General features: G+C 48.0%; 1 protein-coding gene across 6 annotated transcripts; it reads right to left on the bottom strand.

Annotated features, from left to right (window-relative positions):
- Positions 1–3,212: 3,212 nt before the first annotated feature.
- adck1 (aarF domain containing kinase 1) lies at positions 3,213–21,856 on the bottom strand. 6 transcript variants are annotated; one of them, XR_008954276.1, is made up of 11 exons: positions 21,455–21,852; positions 21,077–21,229; positions 20,634–20,717; positions 17,428–17,631; positions 11,892–12,050; positions 11,017–11,175; positions 10,354–10,764; positions 9,357–9,554; positions 5,038–5,231; positions 4,068–4,623; positions 3,213–3,973 (listed from the first exon to the last, which is right to left on the bottom strand). XR_008954276.1 is itself a non-coding variant. In XM_057058776.1 (11 exons), exons 2-11 carry the CDS (start codon positions 21,206–21,208, stop codon positions 4,473–4,475), a joined length of 1,548 nt encoding a protein of 515 aa, XP_056914756.1. In that variant the 5' UTR covers positions 21,209–21,229; positions 21,455–21,847; the 3' UTR covers positions 3,213–4,472. The 6 variants fall into 6 exon arrangements, 5 of the variants coding, with proteins under 5 accessions (XP_056914756.1, XP_056914753.1, XP_056914752.1 ...); XM_057058776.1 differs by having other exon boundaries at positions 3,213–4,623; positions 10,354–10,503; positions 10,648–10,764; positions 21,455–21,847; XM_057058773.1 differs by having other exon boundaries at positions 3,213–4,623; positions 21,416–21,852.
- Between the last annotated feature and the right edge of the window lie 193 nt (positions 21,857–22,049).

Here is a 22,049-nt window from a genome sequence, read left to right as displayed (position 1 = left end):
AATAACTTCATATACGGGGAGAGGAAATAAAGCCCCTTATGAGCCCCTTAAGCCCCACATATGATTGGACGGTAATGGTGATGGTGGTGATGATGATGATGATGATGATATCCATCAATTATCTTTTACTGATGCCTTCTCTAGCAGTGAAGCATACCAGGCCAGTGGACTCTCCTGTAGCAACACATTTATAAGCAGAAAAAGGTGTTCAGCTAGGGGGCAATAATGAGTCTGCATCAGTTCACCTGCACTTGAGCAACGTGTGCACCAGAAGCAGAGAGGAGCCAATCAGCCGCGTGGGCCTCATTTAGGATTGGCTTTGCCTGACTAGCCATGGACAATTTATCTCTCATCATCGGTTTTACATGCTACTTCAGCACTTTCTAGATGCCAGCGGTAGCATGAGGTGGCATCAGCAGTCCAGAGACGTTGCTCCGACAGGGTGGAGATACCAGGGGACAGGCCAGCAGAGGCCTCAGGTGGCCTGTCTGCTCCTGTATGCAAAGGGAGGGTAAGAAGAAGCCCTAGAAAGCCTTCCTTTGCCCATTCCCACCTTACAGGCGGATCGGGCACAACCAGGTCCTCACCGACGCAACACCAAACAAGAATTTCAGCCCAGTGCACCTAAACACTGACACCGTTTCATGGGATCAGGCTGGCCCAAGGCTGGGGCTAAAAATGTTAATGTGAGTTCCAGAGTGAGGAGTCGAATTTAAAGTAGCAAGTGGTCAAACTAAAAAAATGACAGCAGTACAGGGTTGTAGTTTATTATTTTTATTCTCGTGGATAGGCCAATGCTGTCATAGCAGAAACTTGTGTGCTTTATGGACAGACAGACAGACAGACAGACAGACAGACAGACAGACAGACAGACAGACAGACAGACAGACAGACAGACAGACAGACAGACAAGCAGAATGTGTCATTCCTCTATGAATCCATGGGAGCAGAAGGAAACCCTCCCTCTGCCTGCTAATGAAGGTGTTCCTGACAGAGCCCAGAACATCAGGACGGGGACATTTCCCACCACCACCGTGTTACCTGTCCTGTCCATACAAGGTCCACGCTGTAACCTCATGATGGTCTACAGCTCAATCGGCGTCATCAAACGTGCAGGTGACCCAATCACCGTGGGCCTGATCAGTACGCAGCATACAGGAGAGTAGGTCCAGGCCTCAACCAGGAAAACTTCTGCAGGCCTCAGAGGACCGGTGCTGGACTCTGAACACCAACCACATCTTTACAAAGACCCGATGAAGAACAGATCCTGGTTCTACCACTACTCAAGAGTGTCTGAGCGCACAGGTGTCCGGTGTGGTACGGTGGCTCAGAGGATCACTACATGAGCTTTACCTGAGTGATCCACTTCATCTGTCCAATACCCCGTCCATCCAGAACACTGTTCGTTCACCCCCCTCCCCCCTGGCAGGCTCAGGCTTGTGGGGCCCTGTGCCTGGTGTTATTGACAGTATTATTACTATTATATTGTTTTCATTGTTTGTTACAACTACATAACAACTGCACTTTTGCTTGCTGCAATCTCAACCTGACAGAAAAGCCCAAAACCCGAACCACTACAGCAGTGGGGGCGGGGGGCGACTGCTGCGAAATGTAGAGACGATGACGACAACAACGAGTGTGAATCTTTTCACTTTTACCGCCCTCAAAAACAAGATATCCTTTGGCACAGTCAGTGGCTGCCACCAAAGTGCTATTGATCTTACCGTTGTGTTATCTTTCTCACTCTCAGGCATATAAGTCCTGCAGAAATGCTCTGTGTGTGTGTGTGTGTGTGTGTGTTTAATGGGTATCAGCTCCAGGACTGTGAACATATCGACGTACCGACTGACACACCAATGAGCTGCGGTGTTACTGAGCAGCACCATAACACAGAAAGATTCCATGGTATAGTTAACAACTCCAGCAACTCCAGTTTTAAAGGCAGGGCCATGTCCTGACAGACGGACGGAGGTGACCCATGCCTGCTTTCACTTCATTTCCCTGCAGAGACCCACTGAACCCCCCACACAATGAGATTTGCTCACAGCTGAGCTGTAGCACTGTTGAAGGAATCAGGTGTTTGATCCCAGGATGGTTGGAGGTCAAGTGCCCAGGGCCGATGTGTTGGTGACCCTGTCCAAGCCACTTCCACATGAGATGCTCTATCAGATACAGGTTGCAGTGGGAACATCCAAGGTGGGTTTGGTGCAACGTTGACATCACTTGGGAGCATTTTCCACAAGTGTGAGCCAGAGAGAGACGGTGAATTCTCAAAATGAGTAGAGCTACAAAACCAAATTTGCAGCCAAAACAGAGCTGAATCGCAACCGACCAGTGAGACCTGCAGCCTTAGCGTATTTGTTCAGATCATATTTGTTCAGAACTTCCAGCCATAAATGGCAAGGTGGACTCTCATTCACTTTGCAGCGGTGGAGTCTGCCGTGTCCTTGGAAGGAGATGGATCTTGTCGATGGTTCACGACCAACCAGATAAGGACTGGAAGAGCTTTCCCCTTCGGCAGCTGCATGGCGCTGTGCCAAGACTACGTCTCTTTTCCTGTCCCCAGGTGCTGTAGGCTTGAGGGGGCATCAGCCCGTCGAGGTTTCTTAGGCCACAACATCTTGTCAGGCTTGAGACTCCTTGGTCAGAGTTGCTAATAAAACTGTGATAAAACTGTGCGCAGATGTGCATGTCTCCTGCTAAAGATGCTGATAGCTGAAGCCTGCTCATCTGCTGAGCCTCTCACGTCAGCTATTCCCAGATATTCCACAAGTGTTGCCCCACTATGGGACTCTTCACCCCGGTTTGCTATGCCGGTTTTGCGTTGTCTGATAGTTATTTTATACCTGTCTGTTCGCATTGGGCTGATTTTGATGTTGCTCGATTTGAATCAGCACCGTCATATCTGACACCACGATCAGCCGATGGGAAAGGCTGGAGTGTTAAGTGTGAGGAATGAATGGAAGCAGAGATCCACCGAGGCACCTTCCGCGCATGTTGCCCTGGTTCGTTGTGCTAATGAAGGAGCTGAGCTGCAAGGCAAAGCTCTCAGTTAGCAGCCGGTCTATGTTCTGACCTCACCTATAAACTTGCAGACGTCTGGGAGGAACTCCTCTGCATCCAGAGGAGCAGCAGCAAGTTTCACCCACATGGCAACTTTGGCTAAAGTTTGGAAGCTGCACCTGTGGAAGGCATTAAAAGGTGGAAGCAAAGACTGCTGTTACTCTTTATTCAGCAACTTTATCTGTTGAGCTCAAAGATCTGTCTTCTCTGGAAGAGATGAAATGTTCAGTTTATCATGCTAGAGTTTACAGGATACAACATATGTAATTCCATTAACACAATATTGAGCAGCCTGAAGTCTGTTCTCCAGAGAAGCCACGGCTCAAACCTTCAAACGAGATAAATATCACCCATAAACAATTGTAGAGAAGGAAGGAGATGCAAACCTGCTCTGGAACAACAAGAATAACATTAAAAAGGACCTCACATGCACGGTAGCATGCTGCTGCGCCCAAAACGCACGTTTCACAACCCACAAAAGTTCTCAGGTCTTTTCTTGAGTCACCTTAAATAAGAATTAATAAAAGAATGTCCGCTGCACTTATGTAAAGTTTTGGTCTTTGCATCAAAAAGAAACTGATGGAAAGTTCCCAGTTTCCCAGTGGAAACTGTCCCAGTAAAAGAACCGCCGAGGCCTGGGTCCCTGAATTCCTGCTCACTTCTGGAAACACAAACAGGGAGTAGAGCAGCTTGGAGTTACACAGGTGTAGAGCAGCTCCTCAGCAGTGGGCACCGAGAGCCCCGAGGTATTTGATTTCAGCCCCAACAACATTCTGATCTTCTCTCATCTTCTTCGTCTTCATGGAGCAGAACCTGAGGAGCATCAGGACCATGGGCTCATTGGACTCCAACGACCGCACAAGCTGCTTCAAACCTTCATGATGACCAGCCAAAGAAGGAAGTCTTGAAACTGCAGGAGACCCCCAAGAAGTATAAACATACTTAATATCAATAAATATATGTATTAATGTAACCACAAATCTGAGGTATGTTATAGAAAATACCCAAAGCAACATCCACACAGACTGCTGAGGAGTAACATCACAACGTCTCATCCAAGAGTCCAGGTCATCTGGCACCAGATGACAGCTAACTCAGCCCTTCCCGTTTTTCACTGCCTAAAGATGACTCCAGGGTTCCTGTGGTGACACCTGTGGGGCCCGCTACAGCGCCATTAGCTCAAAACTCAAAGGGGAGACGAGGTGTGTTTTCCTGAAGAGAACGAACAGTTCAAAAATATACGGTGATGCCACAACAAAGCACCATCAGTACTGAGACATAGGATGTGGCCTGTATGGTGAAAAGGTTCTTGTGAAGTTTAAAATACTCCTTATTCATTCCTTTAATAAAAAGCTAGCAGAAGTAAGCAGTGAAAGCCAAAATGTCTTTGCTCGCCATCCAGGCTGGGGTCAGCACAGAAGAGCCATGAAACAGTGAGCCAGCGCCGAGGTTCGGACCCACAGCAGCAGTTCAAAGGCTGTGATGGTCCACAGCTGGACAGACTCCATCAGCGTGATGTGGACGCGCCGGATCCAGGATGCCGCCTTTGTCTTCCTGTGCCTGCAGGTGGGAGCAGACAAGAACCACCTCAAAGGACTGAAAGAAAAAAGATGAGGCGAGCAGAAGATCCAGACTTTGTTAAGCAATTGGGTTCAGGGGTTCTAGAGGACAGCCTATGGAGGACGGGTTGGATGGTGCTGTTCTTTACCTTTTATCCATCCGCTCATGCAACATGCAAACGTGCTTCACACACACGTCCAGGGACGGAAAGACCCTGGCGAGCCCAGCAGCTGAGTGCTATTGGGCCACCACCCCATTTAAAGATAAACAATCATGCGATGAGATGGAACTGCAACTGCAGCGGCTGCTCCGACAGGACTGGCACTAAAGGGTGGGAGGGTGGGGTGAGGGCATGGCCTCCGGGGGCTTCGTGCAGCTATGGTGCCAAACAGAATGCAAAGATTGTGGTGTGACCTGGCTAAAGCCCGTATGCAGCAGCGGGACATGTTGAGGAAGGACGAGGAGGACGCTCTGGTCTGCAAGGTGCTCTCGATCCCCCTCAGCAAGTCGTTGGTCTTGAGCAGCAGCAGCATTTGCCGGGGCACTCGGTTCAGCAGCTCGCTGATCTGGGGCAGATAGAGTGCCGCGTTGCTTCGGATCTCATTCTCCTGCCAAGAAATCAAGACAAATATTGCAGGTCATTCAGGCCATCGGTTACCCCGACATCACTTGCACATCCATGAGAGCTCACAGTCTCCCGCAGCTGCTCCTGCCCCTTAAAGGCAGATGTAGGACAGCGTGAAGGCAAGGAACCAGGTTTGAAAGCTTCTCATTATGCATCGTATCTGTTCCCCATCACTTGACCCTGATTAAAGCCACGTGACAGAGCCGTCTGGCCACTCCTGCCCTCAACACCTCCTGTATGAGTCTCAATGCTTATGGACAGTAGGGGGCCAGGGTGAGCAGCACCAACACCAAAGACCTCTTAGGCTAAAAATGAATTTTCTGTTGAATTAAAATTCATTTAACTTCATTCCTATAGCATCTGTTACCATCAGAAGTGTCTTTAGGGATGGGGTTTCCGGGGATTAGAGATGAGGGATTAGGGAAGGGGGGCGGATGGGGCCCATCAGAAGGTGCGAGACAGAAGGTTTTTTGGAAATAACAAGTCAGACAGTCGAGAGAAAGGACCAAGCCAGAACAACTCCTGGAATAATCTGGCTATGAACCAGCTCCTCCCTCCATAGCAATAACTGCTCAGGACAGACTTTGACCACCCAGACACAGTTGGGACGATTGGTAGTCCATATGGGATGAACAATAGTGTGTCAGTGTCCAAGAAGTGAAACTCCAGTCCATATGTGTGACCTGCATAACCGTCCTTGGTCTAACTTTAAGATTCAAGAGTACTTTATATACCAGGAGAAATCCCGGTCCACCAAAGAAGATCACACACACGCTAAATATTAGCCTGTGGCTTTGGTTTAATAAGCTTCTGCACTGTCACAGTTGGTTCCCTCCAGTGTTGCACTGGAATTCCATCCAGATCTTGTGGTGATGATGATGAGCAGAGTCGGACCCTGGAGCAAAGCTTCTCCGGCACATCCCCAAGGTTCTCCAGACAATGTCTCATCATCGCTGAACCACTCTTTCACAGCCTGAGTCTGAAGAATCCTGGAATGGTCCTCTTGGCTCTGCCCATGTCATCAGGGAAGAACACCTCCAGTGATGGAAGAACCTGCTCATTCAGTATCTTCAGCTAGTCAGCTGATCTCAATCTCTGGGCCCATGGTGTTGCTGAACCTGGACCGGAGGACCTGCAGCAGCCCCAACCCAGAGCTCTGCCTCCACCACGCTGGTCCAGTAGACACTAGACATGGTGGAGCACCATCCAGTCAAATCTCTGTGCTCCCCAGCAAATGGAGCCCTTTCTTTCCCCCCTGAGGGACCCCACAGTGGTTCAGTCCCTTCAGTTCCCTTCCCGGGGTGGTTGCCTGTGGAAATGATCTGACGTTCACTAATAAACAGAGCCCTGAGTTCCCATTATCCTTCTAGGTCAGAGCGATGCTTTGGACAGTTCCTGACCAAGTTTTAGTGGGTTCTGCAGTCTCCTTAGATGTTTTCTAACGTTGATCCATGTCAACCAGACTAAAACATGAAACATGAAGCTTGTCTTTGCATCAGATGACTTGTTGCCAGCTGAAAGAAGATCAGCCAGGCAGGAACAATCCTTACCTGAATCCAGTCCAGTTGGCCCCTGGAGAGAGAGAGAGGGGAGGTTAGGTAGAGAGAGGGGGGGGGTGTAGAGTGGAAGTGGTACAGAGAGGGAGAGAGAGAGAGGGAGGGAGGGAGAGAGAGAGGGGGGTGGGAGAGGAGGAGGTTGGGACAGCTGTGTTGCCAGAGCTGTCACCACAGACACACAGGAAATTGACACTCATTTGTAGGACGCCCTGACACAGGAGTCCACAAGAACTGATGTAAACAAGCGGTGCCAAGGCAGAAAAGAAAGCAGCTCCACTTAATTCCATACGTCACCCAGAAAACAGCAGCAGCTGGCTCTGTGGCAGACGGCCCCACTTTCTCGGAGGCTTTTAACAGCATCAACAGGACATTAATTGGACCGACAAAGCCCTCTGCTAAAACATCCAGAACCAACCTGATAATGATGATACTTGCATGAAGCCTTGAGTGGAACTTTGTTGGATACACTGTATGCAATCAAAGTGCTTTAGCACATCCACCCATGCCTATGGTCATGTGACCAGCATGCGTGAGCTGACGTGACACACACACAACCTTTCGCTGTCACTCTTTCTTCAAGATAACGTCTGCAGGTGTTACTCATCATTTAATGCTCACTCAGCCTGTTCTAGTACCTCTGCTAAGCCGGGACAGGGTGACAGTGAGCCAGGTTGCAGGCGTAACACGGTCTCAATGACAGCACCGCACTAACACAAACTGTGCCGTGTGTACTGCACAGCTACACAGCCACCACTCGAGCATCCAACCTGGGGGTGGAAGCAAATAAGAGCGAAACATCAATCACCTAATGTAATTGAATTACTATTCTGAAACAAGTGCAAATTCCACATGCTTCCAACATGCTTGTTTGTGTGCGACGCCTTTATTGTGCGTCACATCGTGACACAAGTCGCAACATAGAGACCACAAAGACCATTTCACCGATGAGACGTGATCCCGTCCCACTGGTCTAAACGGGTCATTCCTAAAGTCTTTGTGGCGTTCCTGTTCTCAGCCCCGCGCTATGTGACGGCCAATAATGTTGTGCCACATCATCGCCAGCAAACACGCACGTGAAACGTGGTTAGGGTGAAACACGAGCCCTCCACAATCCGTGCAAGAGGAGACCAGCGAAGAGGTCCTGTGGTGTGAGTCCATGACTGCCATACCTTTGCTGGTACGGGCTGTCTCCACCCTCAGCCTCCGCCTGCTGCTACATTCATTCATTTATGGAGGTTTGGACTTTGCATAACAAAATCGAGGATAACAGGTAAAATCCTGCACCATAATCCACCCTGTGCCCCCCCAACCCCACCCACCCAGTTGCAAAGAAAATGACAGAGGGCTGCATGAATCCTGCCTGCTTGGGGAATAACAATTAGTAGCAATTATAGGAGGTTGGTTAGCCGCCTCACAGCTGTCAGCAGGACACACAGAAAGCGACACTGCTTCATTTGCATGTGAAAGCCTCAATAAGGACATATTGTATTTTGAGAGCTATTATAATAAGCTGTGCAAAAGGCAAAGGGAATGTAGTGAGGGGGGTGATGTGTGTGTGTGTGTCGGGGGGGAAGGGGGGTGCAGATTTTTCTATCCCGAATTCTGCACTGCATATTTGACAAGAGGATTTCAGACACACCAGGACACACCTAGACAGTACTGGTCTTAGTGGCAAAGAAAGGCTAAATAGACTGGTTATAGTGGAGAGGAGAGGCTGAATGGACTGGTTATTGTGCACAAGAGAGGCTGAATGGACTGGTTAGAGTGGATAGAAGAGGCTGAATGGACTGGTTATAGTGGAAAAGAGGCTGAATGGACTGGTTAGAGTGGAGAAGAGAGGCTAAATGGACTGGTTATAGTGGGAAATAGAGGCTGAATGGACTGGTTAGAGTGGAGAAGAGAGGCTAAATGGACTGCTTAGAGTGGATAGAAGAGGCTGAATGGACTGGTTATAGTGGAGAAGAGAGGCTTAATGGACTGGTTATAGTGGGGAAGAGAGGCTAAATGGACTGGCTAGAGTGGGACAGAGACGAGCGTGGTGGACTAGTTACAGGGGGACAACGAGGACAGATGGATCCTGGGACCGTGGGGTAGGCAGAAAGTAAAGAGGCCGTGGCAACGAAGGTACCACGGGCCTCAGTGGAGATCTTTAGGTGATTCATCAAGATAATGGGAAATTTCTCCATCCTTTTCTCCTGTTGCTGTGGCTCTGGGCCATCATGTGTGTGGGAGGAACACCGCAGAGCTCAAGAGCTGCCAGCATAAAAATGGTGCATAAGAGTAGAAATAAGCCCCCCTGTGAGCACCGATGGCACTGTGAAACCCTGAGGGCCACATACAGGAGCCAATGCAACTTAATTGGGGGACACTGCTGCTGCTGCTGCCATGATGAAAGCTCTTCCCTTTGAATAAAGACATAAGAGATGGTTCATTGCAGAATTGAGCAATGAAAGTGCAAGCTAATCTGTATTGTGTTTCACACACACACAACATATACAGTACGTCTGACGTGCCCCCTTCCTGCAGCCCTGCAAATGGACAAGAGCGCCTACCTCGGACTGGGTGACAGGAACAGAGCTTATTCCAGCGTTGACAGAGGTCCACGAGCGAGCAGTTAGCACACAGGCGAACAAGGGGTACAGATCTCCAGCTCCCAGCCGACGACTGTAGCGCTCCACGCCGGACATGTCGCCTCTGATCAGAGCCTGCCACAGACGGCAGTAGTCCAGTCGAAACTCTGCATGCAGCACCTAAAGCAAAGAGGGGACAGCATGTCGCTGTGTCTCGGACCTGCTATTAACCCTTGTGCTCCTTATTGACTCTTTAAGAAAAGATCCATCCCTCCCCAAATATTTGCAGCTATAGCATCACGAACACTGACGATGACCTTCTGTACAGAGCGGGTAAAACATTGAACGGTGCTGCTACTGATGGAAGCATGAACGCCGACAGTAGCCGTCGTCAGCATCACGGTGGTGTCAAATAGCAGAAGCAGCATTTTAGTGCGACCATCATGTGCCTCTCAGTTACAAGCCAGCCAGCCTACAGCATTACTGCGCCCTGTTGCTCGACTTCATCAGAAGAGCACAAAGCCAGGGCGCACGTTTACAACATGCACTTAAAAGCTGGCAAACAGCACTTCCAGGAGCTGAAAGTCTATCTGTGGCCGCATCAATTAAGATCTGACTTAAAAAGCACAAGTCATTGGCAATAAATTGCTGTGAAAGTGGTGTGTGCACGTGAGTGTGTGCATCAAAGGTGAAGAGAATACATGTGCATCATCAGTGCGTTAAAAGCGACTCTGGCTGCCTGTGTGTGTGTGAACGTGCAAGATTTGGGGCAGTAATTGGCAGACAGAAAGCTGCACTCTGCATCAAATGGCTTGTTTATCAGAAAGCTTTTATCCTGTAGCCCTGCACAAATGTGCAGCACCCATGTATGTGGCTTATTACGGTGGCTCGCTGCTTCCAGACAGCAGCATGAAAAATGGTCTGCAATATTAGAACAAATGGGATTTTCTTTGCTGTAGGATGCCTGGAGATCTCACACCTGATAGAGGCCGTGATCGAGGAGAACAATCTGGCTCTTCTGGCTGTAGGGACATTTTTGGACCAGGACGTTGCCAGGATGGGGGTCACAATGAACAAATCCATGGACAAAGATCATCTCACTGTACAACTTTCCCAGGTTCTCTGACACCTGAAAGGAGTTTAAAAGACTCTGCTTCAATGAAATCAAAGATGTGAAGTCACCAGGTGTGTGTAGACCTGCTGCAGGAACAGGCTTGGTGAAAGAAAGAGTGAGAGTGTGTGACGAAAAACATCTGGCCCGGGTCGGTGGTACCTCATTAACGTTGATGCCATGCTTCTGCATGTAGTTCTTATCGTTGACCTGTCCCCCGTCAGCAAACTCCATCGTCAGGATCCTCTTTGATGACAAGTGCCAGTAGACACCAGGAACCTGAAGAAAGGTTTTCCTTACAGTTTGCAACGTTACTACGAATAATAGTTGGTTTTACTACAGAAGTCCTCAGATAAATATAGTTCCTTGGGAGAAGGTTCTTTATACTAAGCCAAATGGAATCACAGTAATAGAGAAAAGGAGTCAAAAACAATCAGAACCATTTGTAGAATGTTCCTTGTGGACATAAAATCCCTGGAATAAGAACACAAATCTCTTGTCATTCAGCTCTGCTGAATGAGACCAATTTACCTTGAGAAAAGTGTAGTGTGACAACATTTTGGCCACCTTCTCAGCATTGCGTCCCTCATTAAGAAAGTCCAGTTCCAGAGGCATGTTTTTTTTGGCCTCCTCCACCAACCACATGAATGCAAAGTCTGGGAAGAGCAGATGGACGGCCTTCAACAGAGCCTGTCAAATAGAAAGATCACAAACCTAAACACAGCTTCTAAAATATAAAGATATACAGTATATATATATATATATATATATATATTTAGATGGTGGGGGGGTGCAGGGGAGGCCGTTGAGACTCATCACAGAAATAATATTGGGATTGATCCACAGGTCTCTGATCCAATCATATGTTCTATGAATCAAGTCATTCCAGTCATTTTTAACAGGCAGATTTCCTCTTTGGGAGTATGGAGTATGGATCGGATCAAGAAAGGGTCGAGAGAGGCCAGACTGGTTTCAGAGGAGGGGCAGCCCGTGCTCTCTGTCACAGGCTGGGTTTTTTGCACAGCACCAGTGCGTCTCTTGGGACTGAATGAGAAGAAGATTTGGGATGAGGCCTCCGAACAAATGTGTCCAACACCCAACATGGAAGAGGACATACGAGGAGAGCCAATGATGGGGCTCTCAGTACTGTTTCCGTCGTGGGCCTTCACCACACACATGCCGATGCTTATTTCTCGATTTTTAAGGTTGGCTCGGCCATTTTCAGAGCCAACTATTAGGACAAGTTGACTCTCCTTACACCTCAGACCACAGGATAATCTTCTGGGATTATTTTATAAGATATGGGATAATGTGGAGTTTTGGTTGAGGCCGCGTGAAGCCGCAGAACCCCACACGCCACAAACATGTTCCCGCCTTACTTCATGTAACTGAGCAGACACACTTACCTCAATCACCACTATGTCCCGGGAGCTTTGCTTCTGAACTTTGGGATGCTGGACTTTCACAGCCACGATCTTCCCATCATGCAGCACAGCCTTGTGGACCTGAGCCAAGGAGGCTGCACCTTGAGGCTTCTCCTCAAAGAAGACAAATAACTCTGAGAGCTGGGTGAAGGAGAAATGGGGAGGGCAGAAGAAAGAGGTGAAGGGTTGTGTGGTGTTCCTTCATTACCAAGAACACACAGCAGCACATTTGAGTTTGACTTCAGTCCATCAGGCACCAGCTCCTGCCACAATCACGCCATGCTGCCTCTCTCTTCCTGGTTGAGCAACATTTGCTATATAAAGAAAGCGGCTATGCTAGAAATCGGCCTAGCACCATAACCTCCACGCTTCCCTGTCGTGGACAAATATTGGCTGGAATGCTCATCCACCAATAAGAGGAGCTGCATTTCTAACAACATCGAAGAGTTCTTGTTTGGCTGAATGGGCCTGCTGGTGGTTTCCTCTTCCCAGGTTAGCAGAGAAGACCTCTGGAAAAAGTGCTGCTACCAATTTAAGAGGCTTTTCTGAGGGCCTGACTCGCACCAAAAATAGCAAAATGTTTGGTAAAAGCATTGTAATCTAGGCAATGTATTGTAAAAGCAGTGAATAAAACCACCAAAATGCAAGTCCAGGAGATCAGAATAAAGGCCATGGCATGGCTGAGCAAGTCCTTGAGCATGGTTCCTCTTGCTGCCGTCTTGCTGGGTGCAGCATCATTTCTTACAGTCTGCCCATACAGACGGTGCAGGTTTGATGCAGCTGCTGTGGCCTTTGGCTTTCACCTTTCCACAGCTCTCTTATCAAAGCCCAGCGCGTTGAGCAGCCCTTTGAGCAGAGCTGGTCCCTCATTAGCCTTTGCTCATCTCTGAGGACACCGAGCACACACATAAATTAGTGTGTAGGTTTGAAGGTTAAATGGGCTTCCTGAGGGACCTCAAGTTATTAGATTCCCAACCTGTTTAACTGAGGAGACAAGACACCAAGCACTGCCTTAGAGGATCACTTCATCTCCTCGGACCCCTGCCTTGATTCTGGGCACCAATGATGCTGCACTCAGGCTTTTACCACATGAATATAGATAGGGAAACATCCAAAAACGTATTCTATGAATGGAACGTCATATTTACTTCATTTGGAGTTCCTCGTCTGCTCAATGATTTTTTTTTCAATACATGATGTGTATCTGAGAGTTACACCTTTCAGAGGAGCTTATTGATTATTTTAGGGGACAGATGTTGCAAGAACAATTTAAAAAAAACATCCCAGTAATCAAGAGCCAGGTGTCCAATAAAAGCGTGCAGCCATATTTCTCCTAGTCTTGAATGGCTACGTGGTGGGAGGGGATTCCCCTGCTGGTTGCACCCAGTGAAACATTCACAGAGGCTAATTTGAACACGATGTTGGCCGATCATGCAAAGGCTAAACATGAGCCCTGCAGAAGATGTGAGTGGATTATAAATTATGCAGGCAGCATGGGCCCATGGTGGAAACAGCTGAGTTACTCATTATGCAAATATGCTAAATGGAATGAAATTGTTTGTGCCCACCGGTGCTATGATGATGAGCATCTGTACCTGACATGCAAAGAGGCTTCAACTTGGAATTTCTCAGATCGGAATGCTTTGGTTTGTTTGTTTGGTTTGTCTGTTTGTTTGTTTTTTAGGGGAGGGCTTGTGTCAGGGCTTGCAGCTAATAATTCTTTCAGCATATTGCTGCTCTGGAACTTCCTCCCCTCTTGCCCACAGGCAGCTGGGACAGGCTCCAGCCCCCCGCCCCCCTGTTCAGGGACAAGGGGGCGGGATGGGCAGCTGAGTGGACGGAGGGGTTGGTATGGAATATACAGTGTTGGTGATACACAGTGTTGTTTACACAAAGTTATTACACAGTGTTGTTGACACACAATGTTATTACACAGTGTTGTTGATACACAATGTTATTACACAGTGTTGTTGACACACAATGTTATTACACAGTGTTGTTGATACACAGTGTTGATAGACAGTATTATTACACAGTGTTATTGGCACACAGTGTTGTTGATAGTGTTGATTGACAGTATTATTACATAGTGTTATTACGCAGTTATTACAGTGTTGATATGGTGTTGACACAGTGTTATGATATGCAGTGTTATTACATAGTTATTACACAGTGATGATACACGGTGTTATTACGCAGTGTTATTACGCAGTGTTATTACGCAGTGTTATTACGCAGTGTTATTACGCAGTGTTGTTACACATTGTTGATATACAGTGTTACTAGACAGCATAAAAAGTCAATCAGCTTCTACTTTTTTCTGTTAAACCAGTTACAAAGTTGGGAAGCAACTGGGAGTTAAGGGTCACTGGTCATGATCCTTGTGTGTTTGTGCGGGGAATACACACTCTCCCCTTGTGCGTGCGTGCGTGCGTGTGTGTGTTAAAGACTGACCTCCACCCAGCGTCAAAGCCCAGGACTCTGAGGACGTAGCTACCCCAGCACAAGGGCAAACAGTTGACAGCCATAGCTGCCACAGGTCCTCTGGGGGCACCATTTAGTTGTTGCCCTGGGGGGCATAACTGGACTGGGATAATATTAGGGTGGGACACAGAGAACTAGGGCACTAATGTGTCTACAAATTATGTATCAGCTGTCAGAACAGCAGAGGTGTGAGCCTGGGGGAAGATATCGTTTCTGGCTCCATTAATTGCCCTGAATAGCTGGAGGCCAGCTCAGCCAGTTTGCTGTGCTCACTGGTCGGGACAGGAAAGAAATCCTGATCTGAGGAAGTACAAGTCCTTCATAAAGATGCTACATAATCCAAAGGAATTAGAGGACACAGAGCAGTTAGTGAAGCTTCAGACCTGTCTTAAAGACATCAAGTCTTGGATGTCTTCAAATCTCCTCCTCAACTCAGTAAAAACTGAGGTCATGGTGTTTGGTCCTGAACCTCTCATGGATAGATTAGATCACATTATCACTCCAGATGGTACCTCCTTCGCATCTAGTCTCTCTGTGAAGAATATTGGAGTAACTTTTGACCAAAATCTGTCCTTTAACTTACATATTAAAACAGTCTCTAGAAGTTTCACCTTAGATACCTCGCAAAGATCAGGAAGCTACTGACGCGGCATGATGCTGAAAAGTTAGTCCATGCATTTGTTACTTCCAGGCTGGACTATTGTAATTCTTTATTATCAGTGTGTCCAAACAACTCTTTAAGAAGCCTCCAGGTGATCCAAAATGCTGCAGCCAGAGTTCTGACAGGTATTGACAAAAGAGATCACATAACTCCTGTAATGGCGTCTCTTCATTGGCTGCCTGTTAAATTTAGAATAGTTTTTAAAACCCTTCTTTTGACCTACAAGGTCCTCAGAGGCCTAGCTCCATCCTACCTGGAGGAGCTAGTGACACCTTATCAGCCCAATAGACCGCTCCGCTCTCAGAATGCTGGTCTACTTGTGGTCCCCAGAGTTTCTAGGGGTAGAATGGAGGGCCGAGCATTTAGCTACCAGGCCCCCCTGCTATGGAACCAGCTCCCTGTCCAGGTACGGGAGGCTGACTCCATCTCTACTTTTAAGATCAGACTTAAAACCTACCTCTTTGAAAAAGCTTATTGTTACTAATTCTGTAGTTCCAGTTACTATCATAGATAGAAAAATTATCATACTTAGGGGGTCGTCTAATCGTTAGGTCACATCTTAGCTATGCTGCTATAGGCCGAGGATGCCGGGGTCCAGAAATCTGACAGGCCTCTGTCACCACACTGGGTCATGGTCTCCTCTCCTCTCCTCTCCTCTCCTCTCCTCTCCTCTCCTCCTCTCCTCTCCTCTCCTCTCCTCTCCTCTCCTCTCCTCTCCCTTATTTCTTGTGTAGTTTTTCTGCTTCTCTCCCCCCCTTCTGTATTCATCTACAGGTATCACCGCCTTCAGAGCTCCATGCTGACCTACTGACCTCCGACCCCGCTGACCCACTCAACTCGACTCTACCGGCAGCTTATTTTACTTAATATAATGTATTTCTGTATGTATTTTCATGCTCTACCTATTCTCTCCTCTACCTGTCCTTCCCCCCTCATAAAGTTTGTTTGATTGATTGATTGATTGAATGAATGAATGAATGAATGAATGAATGAATGAATGAATGAATTACTGGCATAAACTCCTGACAGAGAGGGAGACTCAAATGGAACGGAAGCACTCCTTCTGGAGCTTTGACTCTGGAAACAGTCCGTGTGATGGAAGGACATATTGGACAACGCACCTTTCAGCAGCTTTTCTGTGGACAAGAACCCACAGCGAGGAGGGAGTGCTGTCTCTCCAAATCCACACGCACACACACACATATGGGGACACATATGGCACCACAAATGGTGCTGAGAACACTGTTCTGCTGAAGAGAAGAGCCACCGATCCAAGAGGAAGCTGACAAATATGGCACTTGAGATGGAAGTGATGCCCCAAAGCTTGACTTATTCACTCACTCACTCACTCATTTACACAGCCTCCCTCAGCCTCTTTTTAAAGCATTAATCCCGAGATTGGTGAAATCCTTTTCCGAACATCTCCTGGCTAATCTTAGTCAATCATTGACAATGTTATCAGACCAAAGGAATTACGCTGCAGATATAAACAGGTTGTCAGCGTGCATTTATATGAAGAGATAAGATCTAAGGGAGCACCTGGGGTCTCAAAAGGTCCCAGGGGGATTTTAATCCAGCCGTTTTACAGGCTGAAGAACCGTCTACACTGGAGGAACCGGGCCCAGAACATACCAGTGAACCCACCAGGACTGGCTGAGTCAGCAGCCAGACCTTCCTGTGTGGAGAGTTGAAGCAGGCTGGAGGTGCAGGAAAGCCCCCCAACATCTCCCAGCTGCATCCAATCAGTGTTGGGGAGCAGAGAGAGCCTTCCTCAGACTGATGCCCCCAGAGGCTGAGAGAGCTGGGGAGTAACAGCACCCATTAAGAGCTGGGGGGGTAACAGCACCCAGTTAGAGCTGGGGGGTAACAGAACCCAGTTAGAGCTGGAGGGGGGGTAACAGAACCCAGTAATAGCTGGGGGGGGTAACAGCACCCAGTAAGAGCAAGGGTGGCTTACACCTCTATTGCCTTTATTTTATCCATTCACTTTTATTTAAATCACTTTTCCTATACTAAATGAGGATGATGCCAAGCCTGCTCTAGTTCCTGGCCTACTGTAGAGGCAGACATCCCCTGATCTCTGGGGTAGGGTTGGAGCCTGGAAAAGCAGCAGAAAGCCAAGCTGGTGCAGCTCATATTAACGACCAAGAGCACAACGTGGAGGCTCCTTCTGGTCCTCTAGCCCAACCCTCTCTGTTCCAATGCTCTGCCTCACCTGGTGTTCACGGATAAGTGCACCGGCAGCCGGAGCAGGAAGGCGACTTGGGACAAACGCAGACTGACTTCAGCCTCGTTCAACTCCTCATCAGGGGCGACTTTAGCTTCCAGCACATTAGCGGGAGGTGAAATGTGGTAAAGGAAGCCATTACAAACCTCTTTGCCAAGATCTTCTCGGATGACCTGCTGGATCTCCTTCATGCTGCTCTGAGGGGCCTGGCTGTGGAGAACTTTCAGCGTGGAGGTGTACTCCTCTGGTAACAGGTAGTCTAGAGCGCCAAGGTGCTGGCCCACCTTGATGAATGTCCCCCGGTTGGCACAGCACAGGTCTCGAAGACGTTCTGCTGAGCGGAGATGCACCTAGTGGACAGGAGATGAAGGGAGATGTCCCATAAATCAACATGGATCCACGAACATGCTAACAGACTAAACTGAGAGCCGTCAGGACTAAACTAGTGTAAGAATTCGGACACGCACCGGAAAATCACCAGATCCTGACCACTAAACAGGGATCACCCACGAGGCACATTTTTAAATGGAATTACCAGTTTTTGATCATTTTCATCATTCAGATTGAATTTGGAACATTTTGACTCCTTTGGACATGGGTTGTTTCTGCTTCTGGATTCAGATCAGGCTTTAGATGTGCTACATACTGAGGGCCAAAATCTGCATTCCACTAGCAAAGTGAGGACATTTTTGGGATGTTTTTTTGGGACATTTGGCTGGCTTTCCCAACCCAACAAGAACTGTTTGAGGATTAACATTTGGTATTAAAGGTAGAGTTAGGGGGATCGTGTTGATGGTTAGGGCATCAGGAAGTGGGGAAGTCCTCACAAGGATAGTGTTAGTCCAAGGATGTGTGTGTGTTGTCTCCTTTCTACCAGCTGGAAACGCTAATGCTCATAGAGAGGGGAGCCTCCTGAGGCCCCAACAAATAAAAAGCCATGAAATTAGCTCTCCTTAACCCCTAGAACGCACATTACACACTCCATTCACATGAACTAGCACCCCCCCCCACACACACACACACACAAACACACACAGAGATCCCAGAGGACCATTTGACATGAGTGTCATCTGGGCCATTATGACAATGCAGTGGGAGAAACCAGTCACCAGAGATACCAGATGAGCCTTCCAACTGAAAACTAGCGCAGTTATATAAACAAAACTCTCAAAGATCCACTGCCCTTTAACCTTCTCTTTAAAAAATCTGATGTTTAGTAAAGTATAACACTCAACATTTTACTACTTTTATGGGCTCATTTGTATGGTCAGAGTAACTACAATCTTTGTGTAGTGTAGCAAAAGAAATCTGGGTAGTTGGTGGAGACCCTCGCCGCACACCTGTGTGGAACATAAAGGGATCTTATGAATGTGAAACAGTGTTTAATATGACATTATTACTCTCTAATCTTTGATCAAAAGTATCAAGAGCACCAACAGCACTGGATAAAAAGCTTCCTCTCCACAGTAATTGTGCTGGAGGAGTGGTGGGGGCTCACCGGCTGATGATCACATGATTAGATCACCATGACGATAACACTGCGCTGGGATAGATCAACTACAGCTGCCCCATCCACCATTGGGGGGGGTCAGCCTTCAAAATCACACTGGACTTCTTTCATGTACATTTTGAAGTTTCCTTCACTTCCTCTTTTTAAACTACTGGTACATTAAAGAAATCTGCTTTATGTGCTTTTAACAACTTGAACTAGATTTGCTGCTACAGATGAAAGCAACTCTGCTCAAAATGAGCCTTTTTCCGCCTGCCTGCCTGTCTGTCATTCTGTCTGGCTGCCTGCCTGCTGTAAAGCTAATGTACAGGTAAAATAAGCTGAAAAGCTAATGTCTAGACTACAGAGCCACCGTAGAAAAGGCTTGTTTATTGACATTGACGATGACCCCAGAGAAGGTGGAGCCAAGGAATTCGCTACCAGTCCTGTTCCACATGCACAGCACATGCATTCTGATGTGCATGGGGCTGGGGGTGTGTGGGAGATCCAGTAATTGATTTCTGCTACCTCGCCACAGTTAAACAGCTGGAATTAGCGTACTACGAGGACTACGGGGCTTAATCATTATGGGCTGCTCCTGATGAGCTAGTTAGTTGGCTCGCCGAGGTGCATCTAGCCAGTGGTCACAGGGGAGGACGAGAGACAGCATGGAGACGTGAGTAGTAGATGAGTGTATTTTTGCTGAGAAGACTGCATCAATCAGTTCTGCCACATGGGTCACACATGGACCTTCAACTCACTCTTAGAGGCTGGTCTCCAGCTCCTAGCCCCTCCCACCACTGTAGCCTTGGTTACGCAGGGGGGGGGGGAGGCAGCGCTGCTGGACATCAGCTTGTCAGAGTCTTTTCCACATCCCGCTAGGATCTCCCCACCTCACATTTAGCGGACGACTCCTGTCATCTGCTCATCCAGATTTCTCGCTACGCCCCTCGTTTCCACGGCGCGTCCCTGAAAGGGCGGCAGCTCCCAGACTTTACAGTGGGCCATGCTGGGCAGCAGTGCTGAAGAACCATGGCTAACGCTGCCATCTGCTGGGCTGAGACTACAACAGCTCCAGGAACTCCAGCTGAAGTTCCACATGAACTAAAGATCCCTCGCTTAACCTTCATGGCCGTTCACTACCTCCGCCCTCCCAACTCTTAGATCGCCTCCTCCACCCCTCTTACCATTCTCAACATCTGGTTCTTTTTTTTTTTTTTAAATCAGGACAAGCTAATTTATCCAATATTCATTCATCTCTCGCATGTTTATGTTAATGAATGGAGACATTGTTCCAGGTCTCCGAGGCCGCCTCCAAACCCACATCAGGACGGCCATCCATTATTCATGCCACATCAAACTGCTCCAATCATCAGGCAGTAATGAGATGCAGATCACTGACAAGATCTGAACTGGCCAAGAGGAAGGCAGGAGGGAGGAAACAAGCCTGCGACAGCGTGGAGAGGCATTCACAAGCCAGCTCACAGATAAGAACATAATGATCTCCATCACCAGAGCTCTCCTGCTTTTGATTGGTCCTCACAATCAGTGACAGCGGGCAGGAATTTTAATTTCCTTCATTCTTTTGTTGTACATGACTGGGGAGGCCGTGCAAAAATACACTTTTCCACCTGAGCCGCTGATGGTGACAAGAGCAGTGCAGGAACCATGGAACTTGCTTCAAAAGGTGGTAGTTCAGAGTACGTTTGACTCCAATGTGCATGTTTGGCTCCACGTTTAGGAGAAATCTTCTTTTGACTCAAGCAGAGTCTCTAAGTGGAAGGCTTTATCTAAACAACTACCAGCGACGGTCCCGTGGATGGTGAATGTGAGTGGACAGCGCGAGGAAGAGACGATATCTACCTTGGACCTGAGGGCCACGTAGTCCTCCGTGCCATACTCCACGCCTTTAAAAGCGGTCAGATAGTCATAACTGATGAAGGCTGTCTGCAAAACATCACAAGACATGTTCAGGGAAAAAGTCCGCTCCACGACAGCAGTAGAGTCAGATTTTAACACCAAGAAGTGGATAACAGGCAGGACCACAACATGAACTCAAAAGGTCAGAGGTCAGGAAGCCACCCAAGGAAAAAGCCACCACTTTTTCATTGATTCTTTGTTCCACGACCAATTTAAATGTTGACCAAGACCATTGCAGACGTGGCAGACCAGAACTGTGTGGTGTTTTAGATGATGATTAGATGATCAGGTCACCTTTTAGGACAATAGAGAATAATACAGAAAAACCAGGACCTCCAACAGGTCCCCAAGGACAGGTCTGAGACAGTAAGTGTGGAGTAACTCACGGCGGCCGCAGCTCGGCCAAAGCGGATCACGCTCAGGTCGCTCAGGTCCAGTTGTCTGTTGTGGAGGTAAATCCCACAGGAAGCCACCGCAGCTGCGGCCAAGGAGGAGACTCTCAGGAACCGAGCAGCCATCAGGGGCCCTGCTGGTGGCAACTGTGGGGAGAGGTTGGGCATCTTTTTGGTTGGCCACTTGGTTGAGCAGTAATGTGATTTATGACCAGCAGTCCAACAACAGTAGCTCCCAGACTCTTGTCCAACATTAAGTTTCCTTCTAACATATTTATTTATTATTTGTAGTGATAGAGAAGTGCATAAAGACCGCGCTTTACTCAGACTTACTGGTAGAAGCCGACAAAATGAAACCAGTCTGTGTTTTACCTCACGAAACCAGCTGAAGCAGCAAGAGAAGATGAGCACCAGTTACCCTGGCAACCCAAATGTGTCCTTCTTCCGAGACGTGCACGTGAGCTACCGGACTGTTCGCTAAAGCGACTTTGAGTTACGCAAAGAAGGTTGTTACGAAGCACAAGTCAAACGCTCGATATCCTTCAAAGGTTGGCGGCCACCCCAGCGTCCCCCGGCCTCAATCCACTCCTTGTCTCCCTAACCCCTAACCCTTAACCCTTGTTTCCAATAAGGCTTATTTGTGTTTCCAGTGGTTTGACGACTGGCCGTTTCCGCCTCAATTTTTACCGGGTGTACTAGGGCATTGTGGGGGATGTAGTTTTTGTTTTGCCGACCGCACCGAGCACCAGCATACCCAAGGATGAAACTCGGAAGTACAACCGCGATGACGTCTTTTATAGGAGACGGTCACGTGTTCACCCCTCCGACGTTCAGCACGGCGACTAGGCTATGTTCAAGAGCAAGAGCTACACACTAGTCACGTGTCTCTCGTTTAGATTAGAATGTCAATCCTTTATACTTTCACCAATCATAAAACAAAGTACTATGGTACTTGCACCCCCATCAA

The sequence above is a fragment of the Takifugu flavidus genome, chromosome 16 (assembly GCF_003711565.1).
Source record: "Takifugu flavidus isolate HTHZ2018 chromosome 16, ASM371156v2, whole genome shotgun sequence".
In the NCBI taxonomy this organism is placed as follows: Eukaryota; Metazoa; Chordata; class Actinopteri; order Tetraodontiformes; family Tetraodontidae; genus Takifugu; species Takifugu flavidus.
This window is presented reverse-complemented; position numbering and strand designations above follow the sequence as displayed.

Bases quoted from the DNA above. Each gene is read 5' to 3' on its own strand.
- adck1 (XM_057058773.1), bottom strand. From the start codon at position 21,208: ATGGCTGCTCGGTTCCTGAGAGTCTCCTCCTTGGCCGCAGCTGCGGTG. The intron at 5,232-9,356 runs GTAGGCGCTCTT...ATTTCTTGGCAG, and splicing joins TTCCTGTCACCCAGTCCGAG to GAGAATGAGATCCGAAGCAA. The intron at 4,624-5,037 runs GTCACACCACAA...TCCCACCTGCAG, and splicing joins TGCATACGGGCTTTAGCCAG to GCACAGGAAGACAAAGGCGG.